This window comes from Aspergillus nomiae, assembly GCF_001204775.2.
Source record: "Aspergillus nomiae NRRL 13137 chromosome Unknown contig00288, whole genome shotgun sequence".
In the NCBI taxonomy this organism is placed as follows: Eukaryota; Fungi; Ascomycota; class Eurotiomycetes; order Eurotiales; family Aspergillaceae; genus Aspergillus; species Aspergillus nomiae.
This window is the reverse complement of record NW_015378343.1, coordinates 1-14,961: the sequence shown is the minus strand read 5'-3', so window position 1 is coordinate 14,961 and position 14,961 is coordinate 1. Positions and strand designations below refer to the sequence as shown.

At 47.2% G+C, this 14,961-nt stretch overlaps 8 protein-coding genes across 8 annotated transcripts; 4 read left to right on the top strand and 4 right to left on the bottom strand.

The window, feature by feature from the left end:
* Positions 1-1,723: 1,723 nt before the first annotated feature.
* On the top strand, positions 1,724-2,743 carry ANOM_007937 (N-acyl homoserine lactonase family protein; the record flags this gene model as incomplete). Its single annotated transcript, XM_015553193.1, has 3 exons — positions 1,724-2,280; positions 2,332-2,491; positions 2,541-2,743. 3 exons carry the CDS (start codon positions 1,724-1,726, stop codon positions 2,706-2,708), a joined length of 885 nt encoding a protein of 294 aa, XP_015404081.1. The 3' UTR covers positions 2,709-2,743.
* A 318-nt stretch (positions 2,744-3,061) lies between these two features.
* On the bottom strand, positions 3,062-4,225 carry ANOM_007936 (NAD(P)H-dependent flavin oxidoreductase; the record flags this gene model as incomplete). Its single annotated transcript, XM_015553192.1, has 4 exons — positions 3,062-3,208; positions 3,262-4,008; positions 4,075-4,130; positions 4,183-4,225. 4 exons carry the CDS (start codon positions 4,223-4,225, stop codon positions 3,062-3,064), a joined length of 993 nt encoding a protein of 330 aa, XP_015404080.1.
* Positions 4,226-4,927: 702 nt separating this feature from the next.
* ANOM_007935 (enoyl-CoA hydratase/isomerase family protein) lies at positions 4,928-5,965 on the top strand (the record flags this gene model as incomplete). Its single annotated transcript, XM_015553191.1, has 4 exons — positions 4,928-5,031; positions 5,084-5,337; positions 5,412-5,795; positions 5,856-5,965. 4 exons carry the CDS (start codon positions 4,928-4,930, stop codon positions 5,963-5,965), a joined length of 852 nt encoding a protein of 283 aa, XP_015404085.1.
* Positions 5,966-6,332: 367 nt separating this feature from the next.
* Positions 6,333-6,596, bottom strand: ANOM_007934 (uncharacterized protein; the record flags this gene model as incomplete). Its single annotated transcript, XM_015553190.1, has 1 exon — positions 6,333-6,596. The coding sequence occupies one exon, from the start codon at positions 6,594-6,596 to the stop codon at positions 6,333-6,335; it is 264 nt and encodes an 87-aa protein (XP_015404084.1).
* A 1,568-nt stretch (positions 6,597-8,164) lies between these two features.
* Positions 8,165-10,107, top strand: ANOM_007933 (uncharacterized protein; the record flags this gene model as incomplete). Its single annotated transcript, XM_015553189.1, has 2 exons — positions 8,165-8,889; positions 9,000-10,107. The coding sequence occupies 2 exons, from the start codon at positions 8,165-8,167 to the stop codon at positions 10,105-10,107; spliced, it is 1,833 nt and encodes a 610-aa protein (XP_015404087.1).
* Positions 10,108-10,137: 30 nt separating this feature from the next.
* On the bottom strand, positions 10,138-10,641 carry ANOM_007932 (uncharacterized protein). Its single transcript, XM_015553188.1, has 2 exons — positions 10,408-10,641; positions 10,138-10,353 (listed from the first exon to the last, which is right to left on the bottom strand). Exons 1-2 carry the CDS (start codon positions 10,629-10,631, stop codon positions 10,185-10,187), a joined length of 393 nt encoding a protein of 130 aa, XP_015404086.1. The 5' UTR covers positions 10,632-10,641; the 3' UTR covers positions 10,138-10,184.
* Positions 10,642-11,053: 412 nt separating this feature from the next.
* Positions 11,054-11,459, bottom strand: ANOM_007931 (CVNH domain-containing protein; the record flags this gene model as incomplete). The annotated part of the gene is made up of 2 exons (XM_015553187.1): positions 11,054-11,238; positions 11,315-11,459. The coding sequence occupies 2 exons, from the start codon at positions 11,457-11,459 to the stop codon at positions 11,054-11,056; spliced, it is 330 nt and encodes a 109-aa protein (XP_015404088.1).
* Positions 11,460-14,549: 3,090 nt separating this feature from the next.
* ANOM_007930 (short chain alcohol dehydrogenase) lies at positions 14,550-14,961 on the top strand (the record flags this gene model as incomplete). Its single annotated transcript, XM_015553186.1, has 1 exon — positions 14,550-14,961. A coding segment is annotated over one exon (412 nt), but the record flags the coding sequence as incomplete, so codon positions are not given.

Sequence of the window (14,961 nt, the reverse complement as noted above, 5' to 3'; positions counted from 1 at the left end):
ATCGTTGCCTTCTTCAGTGTAGGTACTAGTAGTAAAACCTCATTTCATCAATCAACAACTTCTTCCCCTATGATATAATAGACCCGCGCTCGGACTCCTGAGAGAAATATTAACTCAATCTCATAAGTTAAACAATTATAGCAGAGTTACACCCTCCCTTACAGTTTAGACGTGGCTAGCTCAATACGATATTCATACAAGAATGTCTGCCCACTGAATCTATCACATCCTTTAGGGCATCGACTGATAGCACAAGCATTGAAATATTCAAAAGACCAACCCATGATACTTACTCGTCCTCAAAGGCTAACGTATGTATTACTTCGTTTCATTTTTGACTGACGCTAAGCTAAATCATTGATAGTAGCTGCGGTGCGGAGTTATCGGGTCGCGAAACCCTCTATGAACAGCAAACAACCCCAGGGCTAGGAGTGCTGATGTTTTTCCATCGCGATACGGATCTGAGCCAACATATATTGATAAGTTGGATATCTCTTCGTCTCCAGGAAGCATATGGAATATACCACACCCAAATACCTGAAATCTCGTTAGACAACCAGTCTCGCCTGCAACATCAGAACGACCACATCAGATCCAAAGACCAAATGAATATGATGACATTGCTTAGGCGTTGTTGATCCGTAAACCACCAAGTAAAAGTCGTATGGCAATTCCAATAACGTATCAGACGAGGCATGATGTGTAACTGGATCTCGCGAAACTCGTTCAACTTGATCGAAAGCTAATGTTTTTTGATTCGCAAAAAAAGTTAATACGGATGGCTAAAATCAATTGTGGCCAGTCTGAGGCAGTCATAGAGAAGAAGAATCCGAGGAATTGGAGACCCCAAATTGGGGTAAGCAGCGCTACTGACTCCACCGTAAATCCACAGATTAGTGACATCACCCTTGTTAGGGTTTAGTGTACTGAAACATATAGACGCCCCGTTCATTAAAACCAGGGAACTGGCCTGAACACACGCTAGCATACTATTAAGCGTCCTAAAGCCGCAGATGGTCATGGATATTAAAAACGAAACCAATAAGACGTGAACACTTAGAAGTGACGTGCCAAGACTCTGGCCCGAGCTGCGGGTAAGGCTTTCCCTAGCTAGATATCATCAATCCTTGTAGCAGATGTTCAGATTGCTGTTCTGGCACTATCAGGCCCATCGTATGATGCACTTGTCAGGCAAAGGGTCCACCAGTCACCCTCAATGAGGAGGTCCTTAGCCAATAAATGTCTAGTTGGCTGTATAGGATGTGGATCAATGTAGCATGTCACTTCGTACAGGCCATTCATGGTGCGTACTCGCCCTATACGACCAATCAATCGGGAATGCTGGGACAGGGAGGCGCCGAACAGATGCAAACTATTTGCGTTAGCTGCGTCTTTTGTTCTGGCGCAGGGCCAATCGGACCAGCGGAATTGCCAACAACAGGCATACTATACTCTTTATACGTCCCCACCGGAAGAGCTAGAGGCTGTCACCATCGTATATGTATAATGCTCCACATACTTCCCCGCAGATCGGCTTCCTTCCCTGATTTGCTCATCACACAGACCTGCAGGGATGTCTCAATTTGGAATACATGTAGAGATCCTAGACGCTGCATATAACATCCTTGTCTCCTTCAATCCCATGCACGCGTTGTTCTTTTCCCTGACCATACATGTGAAATAAAACGAGAATACCCCATAGAAGACTGACACTGACGCCAAAATGTCCGGAATCCAAGCCCAGCTCGACCAAGGCGCCGTCCCCAACGCCATTTCCAACGTCTGTCCTCCAGGCACAAAGTTTCACGTTCTGGAAGTAGGATGGCTGGAATGCGACAAAGGCTTCGTAATCAGAGGCGGCAACACAAGCAAGAAGTCCACAGAGAACGGCTCCTTCGTCAACGAGCGATGCGAAATGCCCATGTACTGCATATTGATCGACCACCCGCACGAGGGTCTGATCCTCTGGGAAACCGGGAGCGGGAAGGATTACCCAACGGTGTGGGGCCCGGTGATCGCCGATATCTTTACTCGCGTGAAGTACGAGCCTCGACATGAGCTGCGCGCCGCCGTTGAGGCGACCGGACATAAGCTGGAAGATATCAAGAAGATTATCATTGGGCATCTGCATCTGGACCATGCGGGCGGGCTGGATGAGTTTTTGCATCGCACGGATGTCGAGATCTGGGTGCATGAGAAGGAACTGACGAATGCGTTTTGGTCGGTTGCTACCGGTGCGGATGTTGGGGTTTATTTGGAACATTATCTTAAGTTGTCCCTGTATGGCTCTTTTCTGGCTGATTGATGTGGTGTCAGGCTGATGAGATATAGGAACTGGAAGACGTTCAATGATCAGACGATGGACTTCTGTCAGGGCATCACCCTGCATCACCTTCCTGGTCATACAGATGGTCTCATTGGCATGCAGATTAACATGCTCAACACGGGAACGTTCTTTTTCATTAGTGACCATTGCCATGTCATTGAAAATGTGAGTTATACCTACTTGATTCGTTGGTGCCCTACTGACTTTGCAACAGTGGCGGGATGGGATCCCTCAGGGCTGGTTGGCTCGAGACCACCCATCGTGGTTCAGGAGTACACAGCGTCTTAAGCAGCTCCAACGGATTACTAAGGGACAGGTGATTCCTGGGCATGATAAAGAAACCTTTTTGGGGCTTCAGAGCCAGGCCGATGTTTTCACCTGAGCCTTTTTGTTTTTTTAGTTATTTTTGGCAACATGGTCGCAAAATGACTGTCATCACATCGCGGCCGTTGGATTATATCCAGGAGCTTGAGATCTAGGTATTTCCTCTATCGGTAGACTCGGGCACTGCATTGTCTAGCCAGCATTAGTCTCAGGATTTGAAAACCAACACTACCTTCCCGGTGTTATATCAAGCTGAGCTTTTGCATGGAATGGCACGCAAAGTTAGATGCTACCGAAAATTAAAATATCACATACTGGCCATGTTGGCCGGAGTCACTTCAGACCGCTTCTTCTGCAGCAGATCTATTCATGCGATAATACCTAGAAAGTACCATATACCCCAGGAGTATTCTAAAGTCTACTGGTATAGGACTCATCAACCCACATTGATCCAGTCCTCTTCATGGAAGCCAGGGCCTCCCGCTCAATGCGCACCAAGAGATCAGCGCACGTAGGTATGTCGTGGATCAATCCAATGACCTGACCGGCAGTCCATACCTAAGCAATAGTTAGCTCGGATATCCCACAGCTGGGTATATGTAAGAACTTACCCCAGAGTCCACATCCCCCTGGATGAACACCTGCTGTCCACGCTTCCCACTCACAAGCGGCGCAATCTCTTCAAACTTCCCGGTCGTGCTCTCCGTTTCTACCTTCAGGGCCTCCTTCGCCACCTTATTCGCATACAAGCGCGTCGTATTCTTCCACCGCCTCATCACCAACGCCGTATCCGTCTCCTGCGCGGCCACGATCGCCTCCTTCACCTTGATATGAATAGGAGCTTCCACTGTACACATAAACCGCGTCCCCATGTTGATACCCTCCGCGCCCAGCGCCAACGCAGCAGCCAGACCATGTCCGTCCGCGAATCCCCCAGACGCAATGAAGGGCACGCCCAGCGCCTGGCGCGCCCGACTAAGGAGGATGAAATTGGTAAGATCATCCTCTCCAACATGGCCACCGCATTCAAACCCATCAATCGACAAGAAATCCGCGCCGAGTTTGACAGCGTTCTTCGCATGTCGGATGGTCGTGCATTTATGTATCACGATGATATTAGCCTCCTTGAGCGGTTTAATCACCAGCCCGGGGTTATTGCCTGCCGTTTCGACGATTTTGACCCCTTCGTCGATGATGGCCTGCACGTAGGCGCCGTAGTCCGGGGGCATAAGCGAGGGCAGCAGAGTGATGTTCACGCCGAAAGGCTTGTTGGTCAGCGATCGACATTTCCGGATTTCCTTGCGCAGGTCATCCGGGGTTGGTTGGGTGAGGGCAGTGACATGTAGTGCTATGTTAGTCTGGGATGTTGGTCATTGTGGATAGACGGTTTTACTGACTAGGCCAAGTCCGCCTGCGTTGCTGACTGCGGCGGCGAGTTCGGCGTAGCCTACCCAGTGCATCCCTCCTTGCACGACGGGGACTGGCGTTGTTAGCTTCTGGTTGTATGGAATCGGTGATATTGAATGTCCTACTCTGGATTCCCAGGGCTCTGGTGAGTGCTGTGTTGAAAGGCATTCTGTCCTTAACTTAGGATGAATATAGAATGTAGTATAGTTTCTTCAGCGACAAAGAGAATTGGATCATGTATCTCAGATATGGAATATATAGTCTGTTATATGACGATATACAATGCCTCGCAAATGAAAAATGGGAACTTAAGAAGGTGTCTGTTCATTGACATATATATAGTCCAACATAAAACACACGCAACGCTCTTCTATACAACAACAGATATCCAAACCTGGCTCCAACGTGGGGAGACGTGATCGCGCTGCCTCGGAGGTAAGATTAGTATGGTCTGGCATTGTTCCGGGCTGGATGATTATGATTAATAAACAACCGGCACGACGGAACAACCAGCGTCCAGCTAACAGCCGAGGTTCAGGATACAGCCAAGATATATGTTCAAGAATTAAGAGTGCCAGATGTGACTTTATCATAAACTACCCCGTACTCTAGTGTCTTAACCCTGCTGGAGTGGAGTTTTGTGGGGGAATCCCGCTGCGGACGGCGCATCACTTCTCCGATCGAAGTAATCATGACCGCTTCATATGTTCCCTACATACCATCAGCCGGTACATCATACCACCAACCGAGAAAGCCGTCTTGATTCGCCTACTTGGGTAAATCAACACAAGCTAATAAGTATTGAATCAACTTAGTATATAACACCCTCACCACCCCACAGACATTACCCTGTATATTCCACTCCCAACAATGTCGAACCAAGACTATAAATATTTCCGGGTCACTATTCCAGAACCATGGATCGCCCATGTTGAAATCAATCGCCCGGGCCAAGTGAACGCCTTTTTGGAAGAGTAAGCAAACGATGTCACCTTAATCCCCATACCGGAAACTGAAATATCGCAGTGGATGGCGCGAGATGCGAACCGTCTTCGACCATCTCTCCACAGACCCATCTGTTCGTGCGATTGTTTTCTCCGGATCAGGCGAGAAGGGGTTCTCAGTTGGCATTGATCTGAAATGGGTTTCCGGCCAAGATTCACCGTTTATGGTTGGGCCGGGCGAGGGCGTCGACCCAGGGAGACGTGCAGTCACTCAGCTTCGGAGATTTGGGGTTGAGTTCCAGGAGTGTATCTCGAGTATTGAGAAGTGTGAGAAGCGTAAGGAGCCCCTTGTCTCTTTATATGAGCTAGCTCGATTTCACTTGCTCTAGACGAGCGCTGACAAGAGCCAGCGGTTATCTGTGCGATGCATGGCTATGCATTAGGAATGGCCATGGACGTCTGTTCGGCGACGGACATGCGGATCTGTTCGAAAGACACGGTCTTCTGTGTCAAGGAGGTTGATATCGGCATTGCCTCTGACATTGGGATTCTGGCACGACTACCCAAGGTCGTCGGGTCATACACCTGGGTCAAGGATGTGGCGATGTCCGGCCGAAACTTCGATGCAGATGAGGCGCTTCGAGTTGGGTTTGTGAGTCGCGTTCTCCCAACGAAGAAGGATGTCATGCAGGAAGCATTTAGAGTTGCGAGGAATCTCAGTGAGAAAAGCCCAGTTGCGGTTCAGACGATCAAGCACTTCCTTGATTACAGTCGAGACCGCACTGTCCCAGAAGGTACTTTCATATCTACTTCCGCCTTTACATTGAGACAGGTTACTAAGTTGTTCAATTTAGGACTTCAATACCAGCTAGCTTACAACGTCGCGGCGGTTCAAACCAGGGATGTTCCAGTTGCTATTTCGTCCATGGTATCGAAGAAAAAGCCCGTTTTTGGAAAGCTCTAGTATCATAGAAGTCAAGATTGTTGGTAGCTTCGGTACATGGTCCCCAGATTGTACGTATATCATTATACAGGCTTCATTTCAGAATATGATAATGCTTTGATGCATCCAGTCAACAGTCCTAGTCAAATACAGCATTGAAATTGGTCATTGACTGGCCATAACAGTCACGGCAGCAGTATTTTTCGCCCGTCCCCTCAGCAGATGGTAGAGCAGTTTCCCAATACATTCATTATTTTGAGCCATGACGTGTAATTAATATTTTCCACCCACTACGTTCATTCACACAAGTATCGTCTGACGAAAAATCAAAAGCAGCCAGCCCCTTTGGTAAAATGAAAGATTACCTAAACACCACCAAGGGACGACGTTAATCCGACGACATACGCCTCAATTTATCGCCCGCATATTGTCTCATCAGAGGCCCCTCCAGTGGATGAATAGGGTTGCTTTCCAATACAAAGGCCTTGACTTTGTCAACGCTACCCTCAGTCTGGGTCTCTCGCTGCTGTTGCAATGTGCGAGACATTCTACCCCAGCAGAAAGGCTCTTGCTGTTCGGCGGTCTGACTTTCGGGGGCGGGCGATTCACGACCCTCTAATTGGGCGCACAGGAGATTCTTCTTTGCTTCCATTTTGGTTGGTAAATTGGTTGCTTGACTTGCTTGATAGGCTCCGGAGATAGTAGGGAAGAAAGGATAATATGCTGTTGTTGGTGTTATTCCTGGATCTGTGGCGGTTCCTTCACTGCGGTGGTTTTTCCGTAGCTCTGAGCTCGTAAGAATGAGTGAACATTAGTTTGCATAATTCGAATATTGATTCCCTTCCTAAAGGAATGGATGCAGGGATCATGGAAAGAAAACTTACATTAACAGTATGCTTAGAGTCGCTCGTAGCTTGGAGAAGATGAAGGAGCTATGACTTGATGGTCACCCGCATTTGATATATGCATAGCTGACCCAGAAGGCCGGGTCTATCGACTAATAACCTATCAACAATTTACCGTGTTAAATAATCATGACGCGTACATCGTATTAATAATAGGCGCCGTTCCCTACATTCAAACTTCAGAAGGCAAGCTCAAACAATGCATAGTTGGATGTGAGCTATGTTGGTTTGGGTCGGAACCATGGTTCAACCCCAATGATCTATAACCCTAATATTTCAGCACCAAATACGGGTCACCTGACAAGGACAAATAGGTGGCCACCTCTGGAGCTTGAATATCGTGGCAAAGTGAAAACTAGATACGTATTTTATTCAATTTCATATGGTGTCTCTTATTGTAGCTCCGAGGGGAATCGAGTTTTGTGTTACGGAGTATGCTAATCAACATCTTCCAACGACGTCTGTCTTGTATAGAAGTATACGTTTCATTTGTATCCATCTCATGTGCAGCCTCATGTAAATATCACGTTTAGCCTAGTACTGGAAATGCACTGAGGATTCTTAAAGTGGATTAACGATCCGATGGTTGTATTGTTGTTACATGCGAGTATCCACAGGAGCCTTCAGATATACAACACTGCTTCGTTGTTTATCGTCGTGATTTAGGAAGGTATTCATCTTCGTGTTGATTTATGTATAAGTCAAAAGGCTGTCCATCACATCTGGCAACGGAGAAAGGGCAAACTCCCCAATATCACTTGACTTATAATTTACACGTTCCACGCACTCGCAAGCTACAGCCTACGCGGGCGGCAATTAATACATCACTCTCATTGGTAACAAGTGAGGGGAGCCGTCAAGCTACCGTGGTAAGATGGCAGGTATATAGACCTCCTTAAATGGCGTGTTGTCGAGATTTGTTTCCTCTTACGGGAACGCGTGAGACTTTTACCTCTCTAAGTGTATGGTCAAAGGATTTACTTCTACATCGGCGAGGTGAAGCGATCGGCGTCAAATCCGGCGCAGTACTTTAGGTACCGAGTGGCTGTCAGTTACCAATTAGATGTAGCGAGCATCCGTGTTACTCCTCCTTCCTGGGCTAGTACGAAGTGCCTATTGGTGGTGGTTGACCGTGATGCATTAGTCTGTGATGAATAGGCCGAGATGCATATCATCCGAGAGTCCGAGCCTCTGAGAATCAGCCAGGTGCGAGCCTTGGATTTCAGCCTCGCCTCGTACTGCAGTCCAAGAATCCACCATATAAGAACATCAGTTGCTCTGAAACTCCGCAAAATGCTACGGCCTATTCGCAAAAATGCAAGCAGACACCTTCAGCACTCTTGGAAACATCCGAAGGCGAACTTCGTCATCCATCGTATCCACATTACTTGACCTTCAAGAGCACGGGATATTTGACGAACGGACTTCGGATTGGATCGAGAACTTGGAGATTATTTACCTCGGCTCCTCTTCCCAACGCCGTAAGCGGCGCTGGAATGGTGAAATAGTATGTGACAATGATAAAAAGACAAGGCTCCGGAGAGCACATGTCAATGCACACGACCAGAGGAACTATGTCGCTGTATCTTATACCTGGAAACCCCTTTCGAGCCAGCTATCCTCCCGTGGATCTTATCTGGTAGAATCTCTGGACACGAGATACCCGCGTGCAAGTCAAGTCCGAGATCAGGTGTTTGATAGGGTTATCGCATATGTCAATTACCTCAAAGATACGGAGACATGTGTCTGGGGCTTCTGGATCGATCAGGAATGCATTGACCAAAAGAACGAAGCGAAAAAGCAGCGTGCGATTCAATCCATGGAGCATGTGTACGCAAAGAGTGCCTTTCCAGTGGCGTTGCTGTCGGTGCGGATCCAATCAGAAGATCATCTAGAAGACTTGGTATATCTCCTTAAGAGAGAAAGCCCGCCGAGGAAGCGAGAGAAAGGTCGGGTCACTAGAATTCTCAACCTTTTGGATTATATCACGTCAGATCCATGGTGGGAAAGAGCGTGGACTTTCCAGGAAGACTATTGCTCGTCAGTGAGAATGTGCCTTTTGATTCCATATTCTTCCGCCTTGCAGGACTGTAAAAGGAAACACTGTGAAATATTTGGGGATTTGGATGGAGAACTTTGCATCACATCAGCGACTTTCGCTCTCAAGCGACCGAATTTTGCATGGATTATGGACAGGATCGACGATACAAAACCAGGTGCGAGGGAATCCTAGACCGCGCGGCAAAATACAATGTCCAGCTTCTAGAGCGTGGTAACGATGGACAACCCACAGTAAGGCGGTCCATGTCTCCACTAATATTCTCAAATGTCGGAAAGCGAATGATCACATGTGAGTCGGATCGTCTGGCAGTGATTGCCAACTGCTTAGGCTACTCTGTTCGATTGAATACCAAAAGGATGGACCAAGAAAATTGCAGTTTGAGCATTGCGATGCTGGCCTTATTCATACTGAACGGGGAAATTCTCATGAATGGCCCTGATAACCCTCGAGACGCAGTTCGAAGTACTATATTCGAGTACTTGACGGACCGGTCTCTTCACAACTTTCAGATACCTGATGTTAATCAAAAGCTTACCTTCATCAAAAATTGTCGTTTCCCTGAGGTCTACTTATCGGAAGAAGGTATTCTAACGTCTGGCCACCTCTGGCGCTTGGGCAAGATAGTCAGCGGCCCTAGGACAACGGGGGAACCACGTCGAGGCCAGGGTTATGGATTGAACAGCTACCGAAGAATGCGTCTGCGGCAGCTCGCTAGACATTTAGAATCGGGGGCTTGTGGACGTCGCTATGAATGTATTGCAAGCGCTATCGATGAATACCTCGAGAAAGACAAAAAGTGCGGCAAGGGCATCGCATTTTCCAAAGACTACAAGTATCTCATGGCAGAGGAAATTGTCAAGGCAATGGATGACCGACACTCAGATCGTCTTCGGCTGGGCTCGTTAATCTCGCAAGATGGCGGCTTTGGTAACAATCCGTACCGTGGAGTTTTTGCCAGAGAGGCAGGTCATCAGTGGGCAGAAGGACAAGCGTATATTTTCACCGCAGTACGTTCGGCTGAGATGAGTCCAGACGACATCGAAAAGCATGTCTCTTTAGAGGTTGAGTTGCTGAGTTCGCCAAGAAACGGCCCCAGACGGCTGATTATCAAACGCTGGATTAACGGGTTGTTCTTTTTTGATGGATCCCCGGTTACCGATGTTGTCTTTCCTTGGCCAAAATCCCTCTTGGTTTAAAAACAGAAAGTTGTTTATTGGTATTTGTGGCATTGGCTCTCAATATGAAATGTTTCGTATACACATCAAACGCAACACTAAAGCGTCGCTCCGATAAGGTTTCCCAGCTTCTCCTTGTCCAGAATCTCTCCTTCGACCAGCTTGCCAGTCTCGACAGTCTCGCCATTGACGCGTTCGTATCGCACTAAAGCCGGGATACAAGGGATCTTCCAGTTAGTCCGATAGATATTCTGTAGATCCTTCCATCTATAACCACGTCAGTACCATGGATAATCGTGTAAATCGCAAGCTGAAAATTACTCTGGCTTCTGTCCAACCTCAACCACTCTCAGGGCCGGTGTGTTCGGGCCGGAGAACGTGGCTTCAAGAACTGGCCAGGCGGCACGGACATCCGGGCACCAGGATTGACCGGTTACAGGGTCATCGGAAGTCACAAACACGATAAACGCCTTGGCGTCGGTGCCCTCGGGCAGCTCAAGGTGCTTTGGGGATGTGGGGAGGGGAAAGTCTGTGATGAGGGGCATTCTGGCTGTTATTGAGCAAATTCGCAAGATAGGAGGGGGAATTAATCCCGAGAACATGACAGAAAACGCCATTTGCGCCTCGATTCTGCCGATACAAACATTGAAGTGGGGTACGGCGGTGGCGATGACCCCGACTCCTATTGGTCGCAAGGCGGCCTTGGTTCCTGAACATCAGCAGGCGGAAAGACTGGTACTCATCATGTGATCTTCAATGTTATTATCATAGCGACGTGCCCCCTGTTAGATTCCTTTTAAGAAGGTCTCAATAGACCTGGGTATTTACATTCTAGGATGTTTCATTGGAATTGTAGAGAGAACGGCAAATATCCTTCCGCTACATGACTGTTTCTGATCCTGCAAATCAAAATACATAACACATCCACATCCACAAGCAGAATCAGGATAAGAATGCAAATGCCAACTCAAACCCACACAAGCTCGCCATTATTGTTTCCAATATGCTGAGCCAAGTTGATGCCCTGGCGCTCTCTGTCTTCCTGATCTTGCTCGGCCAGAACGGCGGTCAACCAAGGACCATCTTCACGGAAGTCGATCTCGATCTCGTGGGCGGTTTCTGAGAAATTCTCACCCGGGTAGGCGAACCATCCTGATGCATTGAAGGTCTGGGTGTTAGCATGATCCCCGAAAAATCAATATGATTGGACTATATATATGAAACCTACCGTCGCTGTTGCCGATCCTATCGTCGAGCCTGAGCTCCGCGGGAATATGTTCCCCTTCATTCACGGTTCCAGCAGCGGCGAGAAGCCAGGTGCCATCGTCGCGGACTTCAATCCGGATAAGCTCGCAGGATTCGTGGAAAGACATGGTGATTTTAATGGTTTTCAGAGATATTTAGTGAGAGTGTAATGGTTTGAGTGAGAAAATCAGGGTTGGAGGAATTTATATTCCAGCCTGCGCTTCAGATGGAGGGGTAACGACGAGGGGTGATGCGGCGCTTGGCTGCTACTATAGTGGGGCATAATATAATTGAAAGAATGTGTTTGCCTGGAAAGACGAGCATCCTGCATACAAACCCCACTGAGACGTGACACGTGGCAGTCAGCGACGATGAGAATCGACCAAGTGGTTGCAGGACGACTGGGATTGTATCACCCATGTGGGATGTTTTTCCTCCCTCACTTTTCCTCTTTTCCGGTTGTTTACGATTGTCTTTACTAAGAATCAGCCTCAAGATAGCCATCTTGGCCCAGAGTATATATCATCTTGTTTCTCACGTGTTCAGTAAGGATTGATTTTGTTCAGTCTGCCCCTTTCTCTTTTTTAGCGTTGATACCAGTAGTATTTATAGAACATGGCTGCGGGTCGGGTTTTTGACAGGCCGATCCACACTATATATCTCACAACTAAAGGAACCGTTTCTCTAGTCTTCAGCGGTCACTATTATATTATTATTATTACACCTTTGAATAAAATCAAACCGGATTCGGCCTATACACTCACTTCACTCGGAGACTCCTGCAGTTCAATGTATGGCAAAGACAGACTATCCGCACCTGTGGAGGTCTCCACCCTTTTTCCGGACCCTTCTATATCCGTCAGCAACCAAACTTGTAACTAAGGCATATGCTCTCAGTAGAGCCTTGTAGCGGTCCTTCACAGTAGCATTATGATTGCCAAAGTAATCGGCATTCTCTGATGTTCTCTTAAAGTGTCTTTTAGCGCCAAGGATAGAAAGGCCACGAGGAGTCTCCAAACTTGACCTCAATCAACGGCAACCGATATATATTTAGCCCATGAGCCTACTTTGGTCCGTGATAATCGCCAAGTGATGCTGGAGATACTTTGAGGTTAAAAGGTATTATAGTATGAATGACAATGCAATTCTAGACTGAATAGATACAACTTCTCTATAGACAAATGGTCTGGCTTACAAGAGACTTGGGTGCTTGCATTAGAGCAGCTCGCGTGACTCTTATCGCCTACATCTCTTCTTCTCCCTGGTACCTTTTCTATAATGTACTTAGTATTTTCATTGAATTGACCTACTGGCCATTGGGCATTAATAATTACATATCATTCATCTGACATTGACCTTTTGAACCAATTCCAGTATCGCACGTTGGGACTAATTTATCTTTCTAAACCTTTCTATAACAACAAGAGGACATTTATTGGAGCTCCTAGAGAGAATATACTACCAAAGACTGATATTACATGCTGTTCAAAGCGTACTTGCAGACAGCATGAATACAACCAAGATTCGTCAAGTGCGAAACCTTCCCCTACAAGCATAACTACCCTGTCTGTTGTAACAAGTTCTAAAGTACATGGAGTTTCCAGAGGCCTAAAGCCACATATTTGTATCCCGAAGCCTAGTTGTCACGCTTGGCCTTCTGTGATGACCGAATCCAGTTAGCACAGTGAAAACCAACAAAGGAGCATCGGTGGCACTTACGCATTTCTCAAGGTACTTCTTCTGCTCCAAGGCGCGGACGGTAGAATTGCACGCAACATCACACTGTATTGAAAGCATCGGCTATCAAGATCATTATCACGTTGATTAAACTGTGTTTTACATACAGCAACATCACACACAGGCCTTTTATCCAAAAGAGGCCTCATCATCCCGTGTTATATGTGAGAGTAAATGCTCCCCTTTCCAGTATGATAAGGTCTGAATGTGTCCTACATATCTTCCTTAAAATACTACCAAGTATAGCTCCTACTCCCATACTGTCATGTTCCCCCCCGGTGTATTCTTCTCTTTGAGAGTGTCGCAAACCGTATACGCTGTCGCTACATTCGCACTCTTGTGTGACGGGAAGCTACTGCACTACTAGATCTGTGATGATTGCTAGTCTGACCATTACTAAAGTTGCCCATTCCTACTTTACCGCATTCGACCATGTTCCGCGGGAAGTATCCATTGCGATGTTTTCCTCATGCATCTCCCTCGTAGCCGTCGCTTATATGGCTTATAGCTCCCTCTCCCCTTCGCAAGGTACGGCCGATATCCTAGCTCACAAGGACCGTACTGAGCGCCAGCTAAGTCTGACCAAGGCATGCAAATTTACCATCCATTGGCTTGTGTCTTTCGTATCCTTGGTGGCATTTATCTGCTTCGCAAAGTTCCTAGCAGGAGCTTCCGAATGTGACGGCTCCATATGCGTGGTGACGAAGATATCTACAGTTGTGATACCTTCAGTTATGCAGTATGGGCAGCTGCTATTACACTAATTGGCATTGACATATCCAAGGATAACAGGAGGGCGAATGCTGCGTTGCAAGAAAAGCTGAAGGCTTTGGAAGATAATTAACTCGTGTATGGTATTAACAACCATACATGACCGAATATCAACACTGCATGATCGTTGGATAAGAAAGTGGTAATTAATAGTTCCGTCGAGGCTTGTACTGAATGACGTGGAATCATGTATCTTTTAGTGGTGTCATTCTGACTCTCGGTCAATGTAGGTAGCAGTACAATGACTTTGTATTATTGTAAATCAACACTCCCCGTCCCTGTTCACTTGTGGAATTTGTATAAGGCAAAGCACGTTAACGGAACCCAATATCCGACCGCTGCAGATGTCTTGCGGTAATCCTTTCAGTATGATAACCCTGTTGTGACGTACAGAACGTCAGAAATAGAAGATCCACTGAATTACGGCGTTGTGAATTTTAAATCATTTTTCAAGATATTTAAAAGTACGTCCCGGGATTCCATCCCTACATTATACTGCAAGGGGCCAGTCGCCCCATGGCACTTTTCACAGTCACGTTTCTAATAGCAAGCCTTTCGCTGAAATAAGCTCTATCGAAGCTTTTCTCATCCTTCCCCGTAGATAAACACAAACAGCTGCTTAACTTTTATCACTATTTTGCCTTTCGCTGATTTCTACGGTGGAATGCTATTACGCCTCCAGACCCCGCACACGAACACAAAACAATAAAATGCACGCCGGCCGAACTTATATAGTGACCGGCGGCTCATCGGGAATGGGCCTCGCTGTCGTCAAAAAGCTCCTGGGGCTATCAGCCACAGTTCACGCCATTGACAAAGCCGGACAGATGCCGACTATCGACTCCGAGCGACTTCACTTCCATCCCAATATCGACATCAGCTCGCACGAAAAAGTGACACAAACTTTCCAATCAATCATACAACAATCCCCAGTGATCAGCGGCCTAGTCAACTGTGCAGGCATTCTGCTCCCCTCCAGCATCCTCGAACCAGTGGAGAACTTCAACAAAGTGATGGCAGTTAACGTCGGCGGAACGTGGAATATAGGCACGGCGTACCTGCGCTATGTCTTGGAGCAGCACGCAGACACCATCAGCAGGGCGAAGGAAGGATCAGTCCAGA